This window comes from Enhydra lutris, unplaced genomic scaffold, assembly GCF_002288905.1.
Source record: "Enhydra lutris kenyoni isolate GAN:26980312 unplaced genomic scaffold, ASM228890v2 scaffoldscaffold35, whole genome shotgun sequence".
Lineage (NCBI taxonomy): Eukaryota > Metazoa > Chordata > Mammalia > Carnivora > Mustelidae > Enhydra > Enhydra lutris.
The window spans coordinates 10,812,142-10,832,189 of NW_019154119.1; the positions used below are offsets into that span (position 1 = coordinate 10,812,142).

At 42.5% G+C, this 20,048-nt stretch overlaps 1 protein-coding gene across 3 annotated transcripts in view; it reads left to right on the top strand.

The window, feature by feature from the left end:
• LOC111154164 (family with sequence similarity 49 member A) overlaps positions 1–15,389 on the top strand; it is a 98,611-nt gene extending 83,222 nt beyond the window's left edge. For 2 of the 3 annotated variants that reach the window (XM_022513590.1, XM_022513591.1), the window contains exons 3-9: positions 267–388; positions 1,728–1,833; positions 3,521–3,657; positions 4,131–4,208; positions 4,382–4,498; positions 4,589–4,668; positions 6,175–6,536. In XM_022513590.1, coding sequence (XP_022369298.1) covers positions 267–388; positions 1,728–1,833; positions 3,521–3,657; positions 4,131–4,208; positions 4,382–4,498; positions 4,589–4,668; positions 6,175–6,475 — 941 coding nt within the window. In that variant the 3' untranslated portion in view covers positions 6,476–6,536. Of the gene's footprint in view, positions 1–266; positions 389–1,727; positions 1,834–3,520; positions 3,658–4,130; positions 4,209–4,381; positions 4,499–4,588; positions 4,669–6,174; positions 6,537–9,953; positions 10,025–12,016 lie in introns of those variants that run through there. The other variant, XM_022513593.1, reaches the window with a different exon arrangement.
• The last annotated feature ends 4,659 nt before the right edge of the window (positions 15,390–20,048 follow it).

Consider the following 20,048-nt stretch of genomic DNA (forward strand, 5'->3'; position numbering starts at 1 on the left):
ATGTTCTACACAAATAAATAAAGTGCTCTCAGTGATTCCAGTGTGCTCCGTGTAACATGTACAGAGTCAGATGACTGTCTTGAACTGAGTCGTGGGCAGAAATTGTGTTAGTTTCCTTTCCTAGCAGCTTATTACCTTCAAGCATAAAGACCAAACCTGCAGGAATCAAACAGGACTCTGTAGCAGGTAGAACTGAAGGCTGATCTTCATTCCAAGCTGTTTGTAAATATCAGCTCTCTGTGTCTTTCGGTTTCCCTTCTGCTCAGATGCCCAGCCCACAGAAGGAGAGAGGGAAATATGGAACCAGATCAGCGCGGTCCTCCAGGATTCGGAGAGCATCCTCGCAGACCTGCAGGCTTACAAGGGCGCGGGGCCCGAGATCCGAGATGTATGCCAATGATAACACTGGGCTGACAACCCTCTTGGACGAGAAGGGAAACCCACACACGCACACACACCCAGCAAGATTAAGCAATAGCCCTAGTATTTCCTAGTGTACTAGGAGGAACAAGGACGGTAATGTGGTTTTCACAAAGTATGAATGGTCCCTTTTATTCTGGCACATTAATCTGAGCACACGGCACTGTAGACCGTGTAAAACATTAGCCATTCTCTTCTCAGCCATACGTGCGATAGCGCAAGACTGACGTTTAAACACTGGTTGGTCAGCATACAACCTCAGGTAAGGGAAACATACATGTAAGGTGTCTGGACAAAAGCTGAAATAGAAGTCATGAGAAAAGAAAAAAAAAGAACTGTAAGTCATGAGGTCTGGATTTGCATGAATTTCTCAGCATTTGTAATAATTTTGGCAGGTCCCACAGTATCACAAAGGGCAGGGTCCTTGTAAGCAAGGTCGCTTCAAGTAGCCTGCAGGCCTGTCATCTTGAAATGACTTTGAGCTTTAAAAAAGAAATCCCTGAAAAAACAACCACCCAAACAACAAAGGAGGTTGTCAGTGTGGCTTTTAAGACTTCATCATGCCTTAAAGGCAAAAAACTTCACACTCCTTGTATTTGAAATCAGTTTCGTGGCGGTATCAACCCATACACGCATGCGCGCACATGCGCACACCTACACGCACGCACGTACACGTACACCTACACGCACGTACGTGCACGTACACACACACGCTACTGCTGCCGCTTCCGTCTTTCTGGAAAAAATCCCACTGGCATAATCCATGAGCTGCTGAAACTCAGACAAAACAGCATTTCCAAGAACGTGACAGCCTCTTAAGAGGTGGTCTTTCTACTTAGGGGTCGCCATTAATTTAGATAATTTAGGTAACATCGCAGAACGGAAGGCACGTAATGCATATTATAGAGAAAGGAAGATGTCTACAGGATCCGCACTTCTTAATGAGCACTGGCTTTACTTTAGTAAAATCAACATGTGATGGAGGAAAGCTGAATGGCTTCCAATTAGATCTGCAGTTTTTTGTTTTTTGTTTTTTGGTTTTTTTGCATTTAAAATCAGAGAAACAAGTAAGATGACACAGGATCTAATTGTAGGGTCATTTGCATTATGTTTAAGGGCTAAAATCTCCATTCTAATTGAACATCTTGCAGGACAGTCGGTGAAACTGATGTCAGTTTACTAGCACAGTAGTGAAGTGCGTCAGGCATTGTATTTTCTTAAACTAAAATCCCTTCTCAATCTTAAGGCATTTCGATGTGGAGCTTATTCCCTCTTTTTAAACAGACAATTTTATCATGTTTCTGTAGGCGATTCAGAATCCCAATGACATTCAGCTTCAAGAAAAAGCTTGGAATGCAGTATGTCCTCTGGTTGTGAGGCTAAAGAGATTTTATGAATTTTCCATAAGGCTAGGTGAGTATGTGTTTATAAGTTGCATCCCGCGTGTGAAGTTCTGTTATGGAGTTTGCTTAGGGAGCAGGAAGAGCTAGCTCAGTGAGCTGGGGAGTGGCCCGCATCCGTCCCCAGTGTCTTAGGAGAGGCCGTCCATGGACAGAAACACCTGTCATTTTCATTTCCTTAAATTCATCTCAGAATTCCTTCCCCTGCAGTTACCTGCACATTGAGCGTGTCTCTACTGGTGGATGTCCTCTGGTCTTGTTCTCAGCTAACAGTTTTGTTATAGGCTGATCACATTCCTAAATGGCAGAGAAGCTGAAACAAACAAGTTACCTACTAATCCCAAAAACTTGATTTGCTGGAGTCTTGTGATAAATTTAATATAGTAAAATATGGGGAAAACAAACAATATTCTGTCCTTAAGCTTTAAAAACAACATGTACAGGTACAGGATGGCTTTGCAGAAGCAAGAGCTAAGTCAGGTGTGGTTAACAACAGGCTCGATGTGACCACCTGTATGATCTAACCACACCCCCCCAAGAATTAAGCTGTCTGTGGTTTCATTAGTTAATACAGCTTGAACGAGGAAAGGGATAGTTATGTTTACTTTTGCTGTAAGCGAATGTCACATTTTAAGAGTTACACAGAGAAATTGAAATACTTTGGGGAAGTAATAGTCATGGCGTTGAGAGACCTTGAAATGAAAACCCAAAGGGAATGGTTGAATGAACTAAAAGATTCTTTCAAGAAAAGAGAGCTTCTGGAGACTCTCGGTCAGCGTCTTCTTGTTTCCTCCCTCTCTGTTTCTTCAAAGTACATATCTAGACCCACTGAACTGAAATTCTAAAGAGCCAGATTTTTAACAGGACAAAGACCCACCCTGTCAGGGCTACCTCAGAAGGCAGTATGTCCCCATATATGAAAAAGGCAAGAGATGTCCTTGTAAAGATGCTATGAAAGACAGTTCAGGACTGCAGATAAGGAGCCGGCAAACTTGTCTGTAAAAAGCAGATAATAAATATTTTAGGCTTATGGGCCACCCTGTTTTGGTTGCAGCTATCGAACTCTCCCAACTAATGTAGCACAGTAGTAGACACAGTCAGTACATTAAGGAATGGAAATAAAGTGGGGCTATGTGTTAATAAAACTTTATTTGTAACAATTGACTGTGGGCCATGTTTGGCCTGTGTGCCATTGTTTGCCAACCCCTGCTATAGAGGATTGGCTAAATGAGTTGGTATTATTAGAAATATGGTGAAGGGAAAACAGGAGGGAATGTTTAGGGATAGACAAGAGGGAGTAATGAGACTGTTTCAAGGACAGTAAGGGAGATCGATATGGCAGTGGGTTGGCAGAAAAGCACTGCATATTCTCGAGCACAGGATCCAAAAACGTGTCTGGTTCCAAACAGTGGTAGGAGTCAGCACTATGGAACATGGAGAGTTGAGCTGAGCTCTGAGAGACACGGGGGAAACTGTGTGGCCCTGGGGGTCTTCTGCAGGTGGAGGGGCCACCTGCTCAGGCCTGATGGCCTCCTTCTCCTTTCTGCACACGTCCTACTATACACAGCTATGGGAAAAGACGTGGGAAAGAAAGATCCAAGCAGGTTGTCTCTGAGAATGTCAATGGGGCCTAAGAACTGTGCTTCTAGAAGGATCTCTGTGGGCCACCTCAGATATATATTTATCACTTTGACTTTCAGAGAAAGCTCTTCAGAGTTTGTTAGAGTCTCTGACCTGTCCACCCTACACGCCAACCCAGCACCTGGAACGGGAGCAGGCCCTTGCGAAGGAGTTCGCAGAAATTCTTCATTTTACCCTGCGATTCGATGAGCTGAAGGTTAGACCACACACGTTAAGACAGTTTAACAAACTTGTCCTGGGGACCTACTGTGTGCCAGCACTCTGCTAATGCCATGGGGCGGGAGATAGATGAGTAGGATGTAGCTCCCTCCCTACAGAGACATCAAACATGGTGAGAATTTGCATTCCTATAGTCCACATGACTTAGAATCGCAGTTTGTGTGTGTGTAAATTCAAAATCCACTAAATACAAGAAGAGGAGACCTTTTCAAAGTATCTGTCCTGATTGAAAACAAGTATTCTTTCCTTGAGATCTAGCTGACAGGAAAAGCAGGGCCTGTATTAAAACAGTGAGGCACTGGGTATTCATTTTTAAGCAGAAGTTGCTTTGATTGTTGTATAATCAAGTGATGTCCTGGTGTATTTCCCAAGTCTAGTGTCTGGGCCCCTAATGCCTGTCCTCTCTGTGACACAGAGAGATGACCTTCTTTGCTCTCTTCTGAATTTCAGATGAGGAACCCAGCCATTCAGAATGACTTCAGCTACTACAGAAGGACGATAAGTCGCAACCGCATCAACAACATGCATGTGAGCCCCTGGGTCTCCTGGTCTGTGCACCCACTCCCCACACCATCCTTTGGCTGCTGCCTTAGGCAGGGCCCAAGGAAAAGACAACCCTGTCTCTGATTCCCCTTCCAGCAGACACTGTTTGGGGATTGTCGACCCTGTCTTTATCAGGTGCTTTTTCTTATTTTCATCAGCTAGACATTGAGAATGAAGTCAATAATGAGATGGCCAATCGAATGTCCCTCTTCTATGCAGAAGCCACACCAATGCTGAAAACCCTTAGCAATGCCACCATGCACTTTGTCTCCGAAGTAAGTGAAGCTGAGCCCTGAGGTGCTTTTTCCCTAGCTGCACGAAGAAGCTGCTCGCAGGGCTAATACACTTCTGTGTCTCCCATTCAGAACAAAACCCTGCCAATAGAGAACACGACAGACTGCCTCAGCACGATGACAAGTGTCTGTAAAGTCATGCTGGAAACACCGTAAGTGAGATCAGAGTGGAGTTAAGGTCTAGAGGTCGCCTGGAGAGAGCTTGTTAACATGATGTTGATGATGTTGATGATGATGATGTTGATCTTGATGATGATGATGGTGGTGGTGGTGTTAACACTTGGGTCAGCATATTGACATTTACAGGTATATTATTTGAATGAATTTTATAAAGAACTCTGGGTGATAAATGTAATCAGCCCCATTGTATAGTTGAAGAAACTGGGGTCCAAATTGGTTAGCTGACTTCCCAAAGGTCTCATAGCTTATTAGATGGCAGAACCAGGACTCACACCAAAGGTGCTGTAGAAGATGGGGAAGGGCCAAATGGAGGGCTGGCTTAAATAAATTATTATAAGTATATTAGAGAAGGGATTTGGCAGAAGATTTAGAACAAGGGGTAGTATTGTTGCAAGAATGATAATGGATTATCAGACTTCTCTCCCTCTTTCCTTCTCCTTTTCTCCCTTCCCTTCCCTTCCCTCTCTGCCTCTCACTCTGTCTCCCTCTCTCAGCAGATCCTTTGTGCTTAATTAAACTAGTTACTGGATTTTAGAAGTGGCAGAGGTCGTTAATGACAAGGCAGTGTGGTAATGAGGAAGTCCACACCCACAAGCCAGGGTTTCTGGAACACCTCTCCATACCCTGTAATCTCTTTAGCTACTTCTGTGCCTGTAGACAGGTGGGATGGCCTGCCCAGGCCTTGGCTTCCTTCCCTGATGGGGTTCCCATAAGGTCATCTATGCGGCAGAGGGCTGGGGAGGGCCAGAGACCTCAAAAGTGCCATATGAAATGTGACACTCTGTTCAAATGTAAGATGGTGTTCATTTCAAATATTTCACTTATACCCAAGTTAAGATTTATTCCAAGACAGAAATAGTAATCATCTTCATTGTGGGCCTAATTCATAATGAAATAGTTGTTAAGAAAGCCTCTAGAATTATCTTGAATTATCTGAATCATCAGGGACCCTGTCAAGGTAAGTGAACAAAATTCCAACTCCACAAATACTCCCAGCCCCAGTGAATGGTACATAATTTCTTTTACGTATCTCTGCCCATCCAATTCAATCTGCAGCCTGTGTCTTAACAAAGGAAGTTCCTCCGACTGGAGGCACGATAGCCACTCTGTAGAAATGAGCCCGATTCTTTTTCTCCATAATGAAGCCATTATTCTCGATAATCTTGGACAGCCAGAGGGACCTGCTATAAAATATTCAAGATTGATGGGTAGGGGAGTGATGTGCATGATGAGCCGGGCCGCTGAAGGGCAGAAGAGAAGAGAATTTACTGCCCTCTAATTTACCTTATTTTCCCACTGAATTGCTGGTTGGATAGGTTCAAGGAGAATTATCATCATGGGCTTCTTTAAGAGCATATTAACCTGGCTGTTGCAGTCCAGGATTGTTCTCAAGAAATGACTGGAGGAGCCTAAAGTGGCCAGAAATGGACGTGCTCCTGCAAGGAAGTAACACGGCTGCCATGTCTTCTGTCTTGCAGGGAATATAGAAGTAGGTTCACCAGCGACGAGACACTGATGTTCTGCATGAGGGTCATGGTGGGAGTTATCATTCTGTACGACCACGTCCACCCCGTGGGAGCTTTCTGCAAGACATCCAAGATCGATGTAAGAACAGTGACGAACTCTGCTTTCCAAATAAGAGCTCTCGCGAATGATGCCAGACAGAACTTTCTTCTCTCTCTCTCTCTCTCTCTCTCTCTCTCTCTCTCCTTCATCCACCACTTGGAGACAGGGATCTGTCCAAGAGGCAAGACTCCCGATTGGCAGCTATCCTCATAGCAAGATGTCCAGTCTTTTCCATGTTCTTACAGCAAAACATCAATCAACAATCCTGGCAGGAGCTCAGAGACACTGACCCTGACAGCAGGCAGGGGAGCAGAGCAGACGTGAATAATCAGTTGCAAACTGCCCCTTCCGTCTGCACCCAATGTGCCATGCGAATATATAGATAATAATATGTTTTATGTGTCTTAAAGCAAACAGTGTTAGGAGAGACTGGATTACAAGACACCATGGTCAAATTTCAAGCAACGTTCCAACTTCCTCTCCTACCACTCCCCACTGGTGGCTCTCTCTGATGGCCGTGACTTTTCTTGTCATTGGGATATGCTTGAGCCCCATTCCCTGCCCAGAAGACCCTCCCTTCTTTCTGATGGGTGGATTCCTTTAAACCAATCCACAAATGTCACCTCACTTAGGAACACATTTCCTGTACCCTCTGTGATCAGGACCTCCCTCCTCCTCTGGCCCCCAGACCACTTACCATTTTGGATTTTCTGATTCCCTCACAGACTCCAAGTGTGTCTGTAAGGGCCGAGACCATGATCTGTACGCCCACCGTCTGCTCTACTGCCTAACATCGTACTTGACATAGAGCATGACACTCAATAGATACTCCGTAGCATTTTTGCTGAATGAATGCATATAACCGGAAGACACTTGGTTTTGGTATACAAGTGACTTCCGTTGATGGTAGCATAAAGAACATCTCCTCCTAGCTCCCATCTGCAGCATCACCCCAATAGCGTGCCCCAGGCATTAATATACAGCCTTCTGGGGCAGAATAGGAAGGCCCCTTTGGGATTAACCCTTTCTGACCTTGCTCAGTTTGGAAGGCACACTCTGTTCTCACTCATCTGCACAGAACAACGTCTCTGATACGTTAGTGCAGTGCAGACAGAAAGTCTTCATGCCCTGAGGGACCACAAGGCTGAAGACCATAAGGAAATTTACCAATTACAGTAAACTTAGATGACTTATTTTGCAGGTCTGGCTTCCTAGCACAGCTAGTCATTATTCTTCATAGTCTTCATTATAATTTTTTTTATTTTTTAATATCACTTTGTTATTTTTCTGTTTACCGGGAGGGGGGAATATTTAGTATAAAAGAATTAGGAAAACCTAAAAATTCAAAATGCAGAAAATGGAACGTGTCTTCTATAGTAACCTTACCATAGGCAATGACCATGGTCAACATGGCAGCATATGTACCTCCCTTCCTTTTATGTGGATATTTGTGTATATGCAAGTGTGTGTGTACATAACAGATCACCCCCCTGCTGTAATTACTATTTTAAAATTTGCATCACAGTATTTTACAGAATTTTTTTCATACCATTGAACATTTTTACTATATTCTTTGTGAGGCTTGAACATGTTCATACTGTGGATCAAATGTAAATAACTCTATTAATAACTCCATGGACATCATTTGAATGTGGATTGATTTTATCACTTGGAACCCACAGGACATTCTCACTGATCAGAGCCACTTGTCAACTTACCTAAGAGTCAACAATTCAAAATACACTGGGGACAACTATGGCTTGTATCGCTAACCTTTTAAAAGCTTGTCCTTGCTGGTCATTTACTGAGTCTTTCTGTTGAGGTCACAATCATTATATAATGTTACATCTAACCACCCAGAGTCTTCATGAAATCTTGTTTGTTCCTTGGTCTCACTAGGAAAAACTTATTCATACTGAACTGTGCATGTTTCTCTGAGAAAGTTTCAGGCTTACCCAATACAACACATATCCAAGATGGGCCATGCTCTTGGACACCATAAAGGGGCTCTTTCAGATACTAGTCTGCTTCTAAGCCAGCAGTTACACACACTGGATTTATACATCTTTTGAGTATCATGAACTGTGGAAAAAAAAACACAAATATTTATTTGTGAAGCCCTGAGATGCGTGTCATTCATTCCATGCACTTACAAAGAATGTATCCTGGAAACCCAGATGGTGGAGAAGCTTATTCTGTTTAGAGAAGAGACAGAGGGTGATGTTTGAGGTGGATCTTGGAGAAGGGCTAGGATTTCCCCAAGTGGACAGCGGGGAGGAGGAAGGCTCCTGGAACAGTGAATCATCAGAGCCAAGTCACAGAGGCCCAGAAGGGTTGGGTCATTGACAGAAGAGATGCCATTCTTGGGTGCCAGAAGGCCAGGCTCTTTGTGTTCCTGATAGAATATGGACACTTACCGGAGAACCTTGAGGGTCTCTTCTTCCACTAGAACATGAACTCTACTGGGAAAGGGACCAAATCTCTATATCCCTTGGCTGGGAGCCCATTCTTGGAAGTGAGCAGCCTCAGGATGGCACACACTGGGCATGTTTTAGTCTCTGCTATCTGCACCCGTGACAGACATCTCTGAGGGACTATGACATTCTTTCTTGATGAGCCTATAATGTGACCCCCAAATGATTCTCAACCCTGTGCTTCTGGCTGCCCCCTTCAATCTACCAGAGTCTATCATGCCATAAGATAAAACTTCCTACGTACCAGAAGTAGTCCCACAGAAAGTATTTGAAGGAGACCATCATAAAAGAGGCCATTGGTCTGCCCAGGTTCAATACAGCACATGAACATCTGAGTTTAAAATGAGTGATTGTATTTTTTGCAGGAAGATACTTCCCTGTCCAAAAAAAAAAAAAAAATTCTAGGATATGCATAATATAATGTGATCCATGTAAACTTAGTTTTCATACACTCCCCAAAGTATGAATAAATTATATTCCAAGGATGCAAAAAACTAAGAAACTTGCCCAGGTTCATGCAGGTACTAAATAAACATGAATGGAGGAAACCCAAGCCATCCACCCCCAAGTGGCTTGTATTTTCTTTTTTTAAAGATTTTACTTATTTATTAGAGAGAGAGCACAAGTAGGCAGAGCAGCAGGCAGAGGGGGACGAAGGAGCAGGCTCTCTGCTGAGCAGGGACCCCAATGCGGGGCTCGATCCCAGGCCCCCAGGATCATGACCCTGAGCAGACGCCCAACTGACTGAGCTACCCAGGTGCCCCTCATATTCTTAACCTCTGTCCTTCACCAGTCCCCTCCTGCTGAGGGAGCCCAAATAACCCAGGCATTAAAATCTCCAAGGTCCTCTGATGAATGCCAGTGTGCTGTTAGGAGCACAAAGAGGCGGTGTTTACTTCTACTTGCTGAAGGTAATGAGGTCATCATCCGGTTTGATGATCTTTAGCTGTATTGGAAGGAAAGAAGGATGGAAAGAAGGAAGGGAGGATAAAGAAAGGGAAATGTTAAGTGTTTGACAGTAAAGTGATACACAACTTCGAGAACTGCCCCGAGGAGCAACTCCCTGAGGGAATAGGAAGGTCTGTGGGTCGTTTCTGTTTTGATTTCTCTGGGCAGACACAACGCGATCTGATTAGGGACCATCGGTAGCGTGAACCGACGCTACCACAGACAAAGTTGCTAGGCTATTCACAAAATGTTGTGCTTTCTCTTCGCAGATGAAAGGCTGCATAAAGGTTTTAAAGGAACAGGCCCCGGACAGCGTGGAGGGGCTGCTGAATGCTCTCAGGTAAGCCTCAGCCCCGCGACCCTTCGGAGCACCTTAAAATTCAGATGTTCTTAGGGCCCAGGCGCTGGAGCACCAGGCTTGACCCCGGCATGTCTTCACACGTTTAATCTTGCCAACAACCAGTTGAAGTCAGCACCATTTTTCTCAGACAGAAGAAACTGAGATGTAGGGAATCGAATAACTTCCCCAAAGTCACACAGCAAATGACAAAGCTAGAGCCTAACCCTGGGTCTTAGTCACCCCACAGGCCAGGAGCCTCACTCCACGTTGTGCCATCTTGTGGTGAGTGGAGACTCAGCAGAAGATGCTTCCCGAGTCTTCTTTTCCCCTTACCCTGGCTGTATTCTGGGAACGGTGGGTGGCTTTTGGAAACCCTGACACTCAGGCTCCAACCTGACCAAACGAATTAGAGTCTCGAGGGTGGGGACACGGGCATCCACTTTGTGTTCATTCGAAAGCTCCCTGGGGGACCTGCTCAACCCTGTCTTGATGCCCAAGTATTTGGCAGCTGTGGCTCATCTTGGCTTCTCCCTGCTAACAGCTGATGCCCCAGCGGCCTCTCTTCCAAGGATACATGTGCTTAATTCACTCCAGAGAAGGCATTCTTATTGTTTAGCCATGACACATGGACAGGAATTTGTTGACTCATCCTACCACGTGAATTATTCCAATGCTGGATTGCAATCTGGAAGGTTTCAGGTCCTCGCTGTCTCATTCATCTTTGATTTCCCCAAGTCCCACTCACCATTGTGCGTGCAGGAAGGGCTCAGTTAGCACAAGTGGAATGGATCAGTAGTTTTCTGTGTACAACACTCATGTCTTGTGCCCCACTCCTGAGTGCGTTGTCTCATCTCCTTGTCATAACTCACAGGGGGGAGGTGATCTGTCACCCCCATTTAGTAAATGAAGAAACAGCCACACATTTAATGAATAAAACTGAGTTCAGTGCTGTTTTGTGGAGTTGCTAGGTCATCGTCCTTCAGAACAGATGGAGCCTCCCAGACTCCGTGCATGAACCAAGCTTTTCTCCGTTAGTGCCCATTTCATGGCACACTGGCTTCCCATACACAGTAAGACATTAATGCCTGAATTTTTTTTTTTAACTTTCCAACTTTGCTCAGTCGAGCAAGGCTTCGTGAAGAGCAGGGCACCGACTGAGCAGTGAGTCCCAAACGAGTGCAGGCGTCTGCGGTGTCTTGTCTGTGATGAACGGCATTGGAGGCAGACAGACTTGCGTCCAAATCAGAAGCCACAGATCGCTCACAGATCACACATGGGCAGATTTGTGGTCTGAAATGGGTGATTTCTCCTCTCTGATTCTTAGTTTTCTCACCTGTAAAATGGAGACAGGACCCTCTCCCACAGAGTTAGTGTGGGTGAAGTGAGAACGTACACAAAGTGCCTGGGAGTTGGCAGGGTTTGATGACATGTTAACTCCCCTCCCCTCCCTTTCTGGACCCCATGCCTGTGCCAAGTAAATGTGACGTTGCAGATGGCGCTGCTCCTTTTTTTGGTGTGTTTACCTGCATTCAGGCCCCCTTGTGGTGGCAATGAGCATAAGCATTCCCAGGAAAGTAGAAAACCTTCAGCATTGAGGTTTGGGGGAATGTTGGGATGCGGAGCCACATTCTGAAATTTGTAACTCAGCAGGGTGAGCCGAGATGGCTGAGATGCCGCAAGCCTTCACACCAAGTCTCTCTCCCCAGAAAATGAGACGGCTACTGTCTTCTCCGTGTATTTATTTGATTAGATAAAAGGTCTAATGGTTGAATAACCACAATCCAAAATTCCTCTGGGAAGAAGAATCAAATATTAAATCCTTCCGAAAATACACTGGGCATCAAAATGTGGTTCTTTGTGTAAGGAAAGAGCCCAAGTTTGATTTTTAAATAGCCATCCTGTCTCTCAAGGTAAAGATGGGGGGAGAGTCATCATGAAGCTTTGGCAGAGCACCGTTCACACGCTGACCCCTGTTGCTTTCTCTCCATCCAGGTTCACTACCAAGCACTTGAATGATGAATCGACTTCCAAACAGATTCGAGCAATGCTTCAGTAGAGCTCTGCTCAGAGAAGAGAAGAGGATCTATGTACTGACCTCAGAAGATGTACATGTTTACATAATTTAATACAGATTGATGTTAATACTTGTGTATTTACATAGCCGTTTCATTCTTGTCACTGAAATATATGGACTTTAATTTGTATCTTGACTGACTCGACCCAGCAGAGCATAAATTAACTTGAGAGCCTTACCTTTGATGTCTAAAACAAAGCCCTCTTCTCCAAAGCCAAAATTTGGCGATGTTGATCTTTGCTACTGCAGTCCTTTAACTACCCCGATAACAATCTGAAATTCCCAATAGTTTGTGGTAGTGTTTTAATTCTAGATATGTAATCTCTCTGGGAAGTTTACTTATAGAAACACGAACTATTTGATTTCCTGTGTCGGCTTGGCTACAGGAAACACAAGCATTATCCTGACAGAGGGAGAGAGGAATCCAAGGAAAGAAAAATGCATGTGAAGACTCAAACTCAAGTGTTTGAAATTCAGCACGCCCCCCCACCCCACCTCTTTCCTCAGACTGCAAACCACATGTGCAGCTTTTTTGTTTGCACGTATTTTATTTATCAACCTATTCCCCTTCTCTCTGGATTTATGTTCCTCTAACATTCCCTTTCGATTCTGCAAGAGGAAAATCACCTGCACTTGAATCCATTTGTAAGAAAGAAGTGGGTATAGATAGATATGCTGTCATAGATGAGCTGGGAAGATGGTTGTCATGGAAGTGGGGGCAGGCTGGGAGGAAGGAGACACAGGCAACAGGACAGTCCTCTCTCCACTTCAAGCCTCTGGCTTTGGGTAATTTTACTGGCACTCCAGGTGTCTGTGGAGTGCTGGAAGCCCAGCCCCCCTCCTAAAATGGGCCCTGCCCTTTGTGGATTGATCGTGTGGTGACAGAGGTCTCAGGTTTTTCACTGATTTCCAGAAGACTGGGGAATTCAGAGGGGAGAGACCCAACATTTTCCAGTCCCCTAGTATTTAAAAGGTAGCTCCTCCTTGACCACATAGCTAGCTTGTTGCAATGTGTGCAACTTTGGTCTGGGTACCTGGATTTAGTCCTCACCTTATTGATCCACTGTGTGATCTTTGGAAGTTCACTTAAGGTCTTTGTGTATCACTTTCTTCATCTATAAAATGGGCAGTTAGAACAGACAATCTCCAAGAGCCCTGCAAGGCAACCAGCCAATAGATTGGCAGACTCTTACATGCTTCCTTAAGAAAGAGCGTCCAGGAAGCATCACGCCATCTTGTCTTGATGATTGAAAATAAGACGGGGCCTAGAGTCATTCTGTATGTGGGTCAGAGCTTATAATGGATCTTGGAAATCTCCTATTCCAACCTCCAGTGGAGAAACCAGACAAGGGTGAAATCAAATAGGATAGACCCCAGGTAGGACTAGAGTCCAGGATCCCTCACTCCTGACTCTCCCTCTTCACCATGTGGCCTATGCGTACATACTATGGAATGAGATTGGACACTTTAAAGTCAATCTTCAGTCTGGCTTATATTATTACTTGCCTATTTCTGACAGAAGGAAAGAGTTGCTGAGTGATTGATAATCCCAGAAACTGGGCCTGGGTACATCGGGGTTTCATGCACCATATCCCAGGGAAGGAGCTGTCAGACACAATTGATCTCCAGACTTTAGGATCCAGCTGGCATTCTCTCGAGTCCTCCAAAAAGGGGGAAACATACTTTTGTTTTGTTTTATTTTTAACAACAACAGCAACAAGAATTCCAATCAAGTGGCAGAACAGATTCTCTGGCTTATATCTAAATGCCAGTCAACAGAGAGAGAAAAAAAAGACTGTTTTCCTTAGAACTTTTCAAGCTGGGTGAATATAGCTCCTTGGATAGAGGGTTTTCTCATCAGGACAGAAACGCGCTTCGATGGCCTTCATGATCTTTTCAAATCTAGGGATCTTAACACCTTAGAGGAAGCCGGGAAATAGGGTTACAGTGAGGTAAATAGTCAAATTCATTGACTATTTAGCTTAAGAAATGCTCTATTTGGCAGCCGCATGTCATCTTTGGACAGTAATTTTGGGCAGCCAACATCAAGACAAGAATCATGGAGGCTCTCGATGTTTATCATCATTGGGTCCCTTTGTTCCCTTTATCGGGTGAGGAGCTTAAGTCTTGGAGAGAGGAAAGGACTTGCAGAGGAGACAGTTGAGCACATTTATAATTTTTAGTAAGATTTTATCAAATGGGACCAAATATACAGGAGGGGCTGCTGGCCTGCCCCAATACAGCCAGGCCACCTTGTTTCAAAGCTAGGATTCATCTGTACATGGATTTCCAAAAGCCCAGGGCCAGAACTGTTGCCTCTGGTGATCAGGAGGACAAGTTAATTGAACGTCTGTGATCACTAACAGGTAATGGACCTTGGATCCACTCCTGAGCTACTGTGGGAGACAAATTCTCTTAACAGCCTGTCCTCCAGGCACCAGGAGTCTGTGAACAATCATGTATTTTTTGTTTTTGTTTTTGTTTTTTTCCTGTGTGTGCTGCATGCACATGTGTTTAAGACCCGTGGGTGGTTTAGGGGAAAGTGCTAGCCACAGTATCCATGTCGATGTTAACTATATTTCATATTTGATGTTTCATAGTTTTCAAATAAACGGTGTTTTCCATTACTCAGCTATTTATTTGGGGGCAGACAACAGGTGAAAATCACATTGCTCAGATGTACTGCTGTTTTGACACCATGACATTATTTCAGAAGTTTTTCATGCATCACTAAGAACTGCTAATGAGAGCAAGTAGAGATGAGTGTTTTGAATTGTGGTAGCCCATTAAGGCTGGAGAATTTATTAACAACCAGAAAAAAAAGTCTTGATAGTAATCTCTTAATTGTTAGTTAATCTCATGCTTCATCATTTGCTTCTAGTCATCATCATTATATCAAGACATTAAGGGTAAACTGAGGTTTTTGATACATCATCACACTTAAGTTCTAAAAAAGTAAGAATCATGGTTCCTCAAAAGAAAAATGAAGCCTACCCAGTCTTGGAATCCAATTGTGCAAGTAGAATTCAGAGAATTCTCATTCAATCTTGTATCCACCCAGCTACAAATTTTTCTATGCATTAATAATAAACAGTGGAATTTTATCTTAAAGACATTTTGGAACCTAACTTCCCCATTACATCTATAAATGCTGTTGCATACACAAAGCTGTTTTAAAGTTGTCATATGTTGTTTGCTAAAGTCATTGTAATTTTTTTTGCCTGCTTTGCCTCTTTTTGTACAGAAGTTTTGAGTGTGAAATGAAAATTAAAGTTTGGTACATATATTTAAAAATATACCTCTATTTTACATGATGTTCCACGTGATGAGCCCATGATCATAGATATTTGCTAAACACCTGCTCTGGGGACCAGCAAATCACACCATCTGCCTTTCACCTTTCTTTACCTACATCATAAAATATGAAAAATGTTCTGCTCTTGGTACCAGCTATATTTTATTCATTTCAGCAAAGATCTTTCATTATTTAAAAAGGTATAGAATAAAAAAAGGTAGATTGATATTTAGGGAAGCATGAGACCTAATTGCCCAAGGATGCTAAGGAACACTGATAAATGCCCATGCATTCTATCTTTTGAGAGTAGGAGCCCTTTATGGATTCAACAATAATAGCCATTACCTTATTCTATATATGTATATTTTTCAGGCAACTTAAGCTCTAAAGCAATTCTTTTAAAAATTGAATATTGAAATTGCTTAGAGCATCCTTGGACATTTTAAGTTTTTCACCTGAGACCTAATTGTGTGTGCTATCAATGGGTCACAGTCTCCAAAAGAGACCTTCTCTATACAAAAGACAAAGGTACAATAATTAGGACTATTTGGGACTCAAAGAGAAATGAGTAGGAATGGGAAATTTTCTGTAAATTGATACACTGATGAATTGTAAATGGACTCAAGCTGGAGGGAGAGAGAAGAAAAGAGGCCAAGAGAGAAAGATAAAGACACTAATTAAATGAGTGTTGAGAGTTAAGATACGTGAAAAAAAATGAGTGTATGTGTGATTGTTAAGAGGAATACAGCTAGTGAGGAATACCTTCATGCCATCCAAAAAGCTGGTTATTAATCGGGGTTTTCTTGGAAGGATGGAGATGAGGAGTTTAGCTGGTCGCATTCATGAAACCTGGTAAAGAGTGAATATATGCGATCTCTATTCACACTGACTTCATACGCTGAGGTATCACTGAATAGATAGAATTTCTAGGCAGGCATTTTTTTCTTGAAATGTCTGTACTATATTTATTCATCACAACTTAAGTAATTAAATAATAATAATATGTACTTATACTTTTTATACAATCTACTTGTACTATTCATATTCATTAAGTACATTATTCCATCCAGTGCCAAAATCCTGATCCCTAATAGTCAAAACAAAGCAAAAAGCAAAGAAACAAACAAAGCCTTGCTGACCACACCCCCATGCACCTCTTATACAGCAATAAAGAGAGGTGTTGATTGTTCTGTCTCTTCAGCTCGAAGTCAGACTACAAAGAAGGGACTTTTTTCTGCTCTGGTCACCTTATAGAGTTACAAACTCTATAAAAATACATTTGAAATTGTGGTAAGTAGGATTTTAGATAAATCCCAGAATTTTCTGTAGAGTCATTTAGGCTGAGACATCTTGTAAACTCATTTAAGAAAGTCTTTTCCCTATGAAATCTTCCAGTTTTCCCTACAAATTGTATGTTTCTAGATTGTTCTTCTCTCTCCCTGCACTTACTGGTCATTTTTTTAATTGTCCTTGTTTGCCGCATGACAGGCTTTGTTTCAAGTCAGGAGCTATATTTTCTTAGCCATTCCTACAGTGTTGTGGCTTGAGCATCAGTGGCTTGAGCATCAAAGGCTCCTCCACATTGGAAAACTGTCTTCCTTTTGTATAAGAGAAATAATGCAAACCCTGTGGGGGTGTGTATAAAGGCAGTAGTGTTATGTGTGAATGTGGATGGGGAGGCTAAAAGAATAGGGAGCTCTAGGCAGATCCAGGTGACTATTTACTACTTTCATGTGTCATGGGCATTTCCACTCCTATGATATCGCCATTAATGCACCCCTTCTTCTTCCTTGCCTACCTGAAGTTTACCTAGACATCAAGGTCATACTCTACCTCTTCCAGAAGCTTTCCCTAACCACCCCCAATTCATGCTAATCCTCTCTGTTCTTGGTCTCTAAAGCATTTAATTTATTTGATGCTAAATGTAGGGCACTGAACAGCACTTTATATGTTTATTTCTTATACTAGATGTTAAGTTCCTAAGGGAAAAGAATACATCCCAACAGGGTCAAGCTCACTGTAAGCCAGTAGCCAATAAAAGTTGCCTGTAAAGGGGAAACTTCAGGGTTCTGACACCTGATTGTGCTGAAATGAAACCCAGAGAATTAATTTCTATAGCTCACAACTATCCACAGTAACAAAGTCTCTGCTCCCGTGGCTGGTCAACTTTATTCCTGGAGGAAATATTTACCTACCTGCCAGGATATGTTTAACCTCTGTGGACACAGCTTACAGCTTGCCGCTGATATGCCAGGAGTCCAGTTGAGAAATCAGTCTGTTGTCTTAATTAAAAGTCAGAGTCAGTTAGTGCTAGCAAGGACAGCCATGCTATCAGATGAAGTCTAGCTTGGTCTGGGACAAGGCTGCTACTCCATCAGAGGACTGAGCTTAGGCAAAGGCAAAAGGGCAACAGAAGCAGAGGGTTTCCAATAACTAGACAAATCCATTCAGCACCTTGGATAGCAATCTAGGCCTGTTGTCCTAACAGTCCTTAGCTATTTATCCTGGAATCTGTCCTATTACTTGGTTTCACTTTGTCTCTAAAACTCTGATTATGAAAGATAATATGTTCATTACAAAAAATAAGTTGCTAAGTTCCTGGGAACGCATTTTTCCTTGTCCTGAGACTTCGAATATCACATAAGATGAGCAAAAAATAGTTTTGGATCTCTGAGTCCACAGTCTTTCATTTCATCTCCTCCAATTTCCCCCAATTCACTTTTCCTTTCCTTCTCCTAATGTCTTCCATGTTATTCCTTATGCTCCACAAGTAAGTGAAATCATATGATAATTGACTTTCTCTGCTTATTTCACTCGGCATAATCTCTTCCAGTCCCGTCCATGTTATACAAAAGTTGGGTATTTATCCTTCTGATGGAGGCATAATATTATGTAAACCATATCTTCTTTATCCATTCATCCGTTGAAGGCCATCTTGGCTCTTTCCACAGTATGGCGACTGTAGCCATTGCTGCTATGAACATTCGGGTACATGTGGCCTTTCTTTCACCGTATCTTTGGGATAAATACCCAGTAGTACAACTGAAGGGTCATAGGTTAGCTCTATTTTTAATTTCTTAAGGCATCTCCAAATGTTTTCCAAAATGGCTGGACCAACTTGCATTCCCACCAAGAGTGTAAGTAGGGAGATGGGTGAGCCTTGTGGTGGCTATTAAAGGAGGGCATTTATTACATGGAGCACTGGGTGTGATGCATAAACAATGAATCTTGGAACACTTAAATAATAAAATTAAATTTAAAAAAAAGAAAAGAAAATAGTTTTGGAAAGGCACATGTATCACCTTGGGTTTTCATAGTCATAGTTTTAGATTCAAGCCAAACTCATAGGAATGACTCTTATTTCTTCTTTACCCTAATTCCTTCAGCTGATCATTAAAGTCCTAACAAATATCTTTTCTAAAAAGTCTCAAAATCAACTTCTCTCAGTTCATTTTGCTTTATTTCCTCTATGCTTCACCATCTTTTCCTTAGAAAATCATCCAGTCTTTACTCTCCCCCCTGCCCATTTTCTATGCAGCCAACACTCATCTTCCTGTGACATATATCTGAGCATGCCTGTGTCATATGATTGCCTTTAGCAAGTTTCCTGAAAAGTGTTCCCAGAGATGTTAATTTATGTTCTATTAAAAAAAAAAAAAGCTTTTTTTTTTTTTTTTCAGTTTTCAAGTACTTGTGAAACAAGGTCAAACGCAGTATTTTCTTACTTATTTTTTTACTACCAGATTTTTTTATTCATTGTAAATCTCCATAGGAAGGTAGAGCATATTCTGCATGAGAATCAGCTTGTTGATTTCTATACACACACACACACACACACACACACATTAGTTTGCTGGAATGTTATTAAGATTTCATTGAATCTACACATCAATTTGAGAAGAATGGACATCTTAAAAATATTGAGTCTTCTGATCTGTAAATACAGTGAATCTCCCCCATTTGTTTAGGACCTCTTTGATTTTGTAAGATGTTTTACATAAACTATCTGTAAGTAAAGGTAGCTTTACTTTTTCTTTCTCAATATGAATCCCTTTTATTTCTTCTCCTTGCCCTATAAGACCAACCAATCTCCAGCACAATGTTGAATAAAAGTGATAAGAATGAACATTCTTACCTAGTTCCTGGTCTTAAAGGGAAACATCTAGTCTTTCATCATTGTGAGTGTTGTTAGTAGTAAGCTATATGTAGATGTCCTTTACCAGATTGAGAATTTCTTTTTTTCTTGCTGAGAACTTTTATCAAGAATACATATTGGAGGGGCACCTGGGTGGCTCAGTTGGTTAAGCGGCTGCCTTCGGCTCGGGTCGTGATCCCAGCATCCTGGGATCGAGTCCCACATTGGGCTCCTTGCTCAGCAGGGAGCCTGCTTCTCCCTCTGCCTCTGCCTGCCATTTTCTCTGCCTGTGCTGACTCTCTCTCTCTCTCTGACAAATAAATAAAATCCTTAAAAAAAAAGAATACATATTGGACAAAAACACTAATTCAAAGGGATATGTGCACCCTATGTTCATACCAGCATTATTTACAATAGCCAAATTATGGAAGCACTTCATGCCCATTAATTGATGAATGGATAAATAAGATGTGGTATATATGTATATATACAATGGAATAGTATTCAGCCATTAAAATGA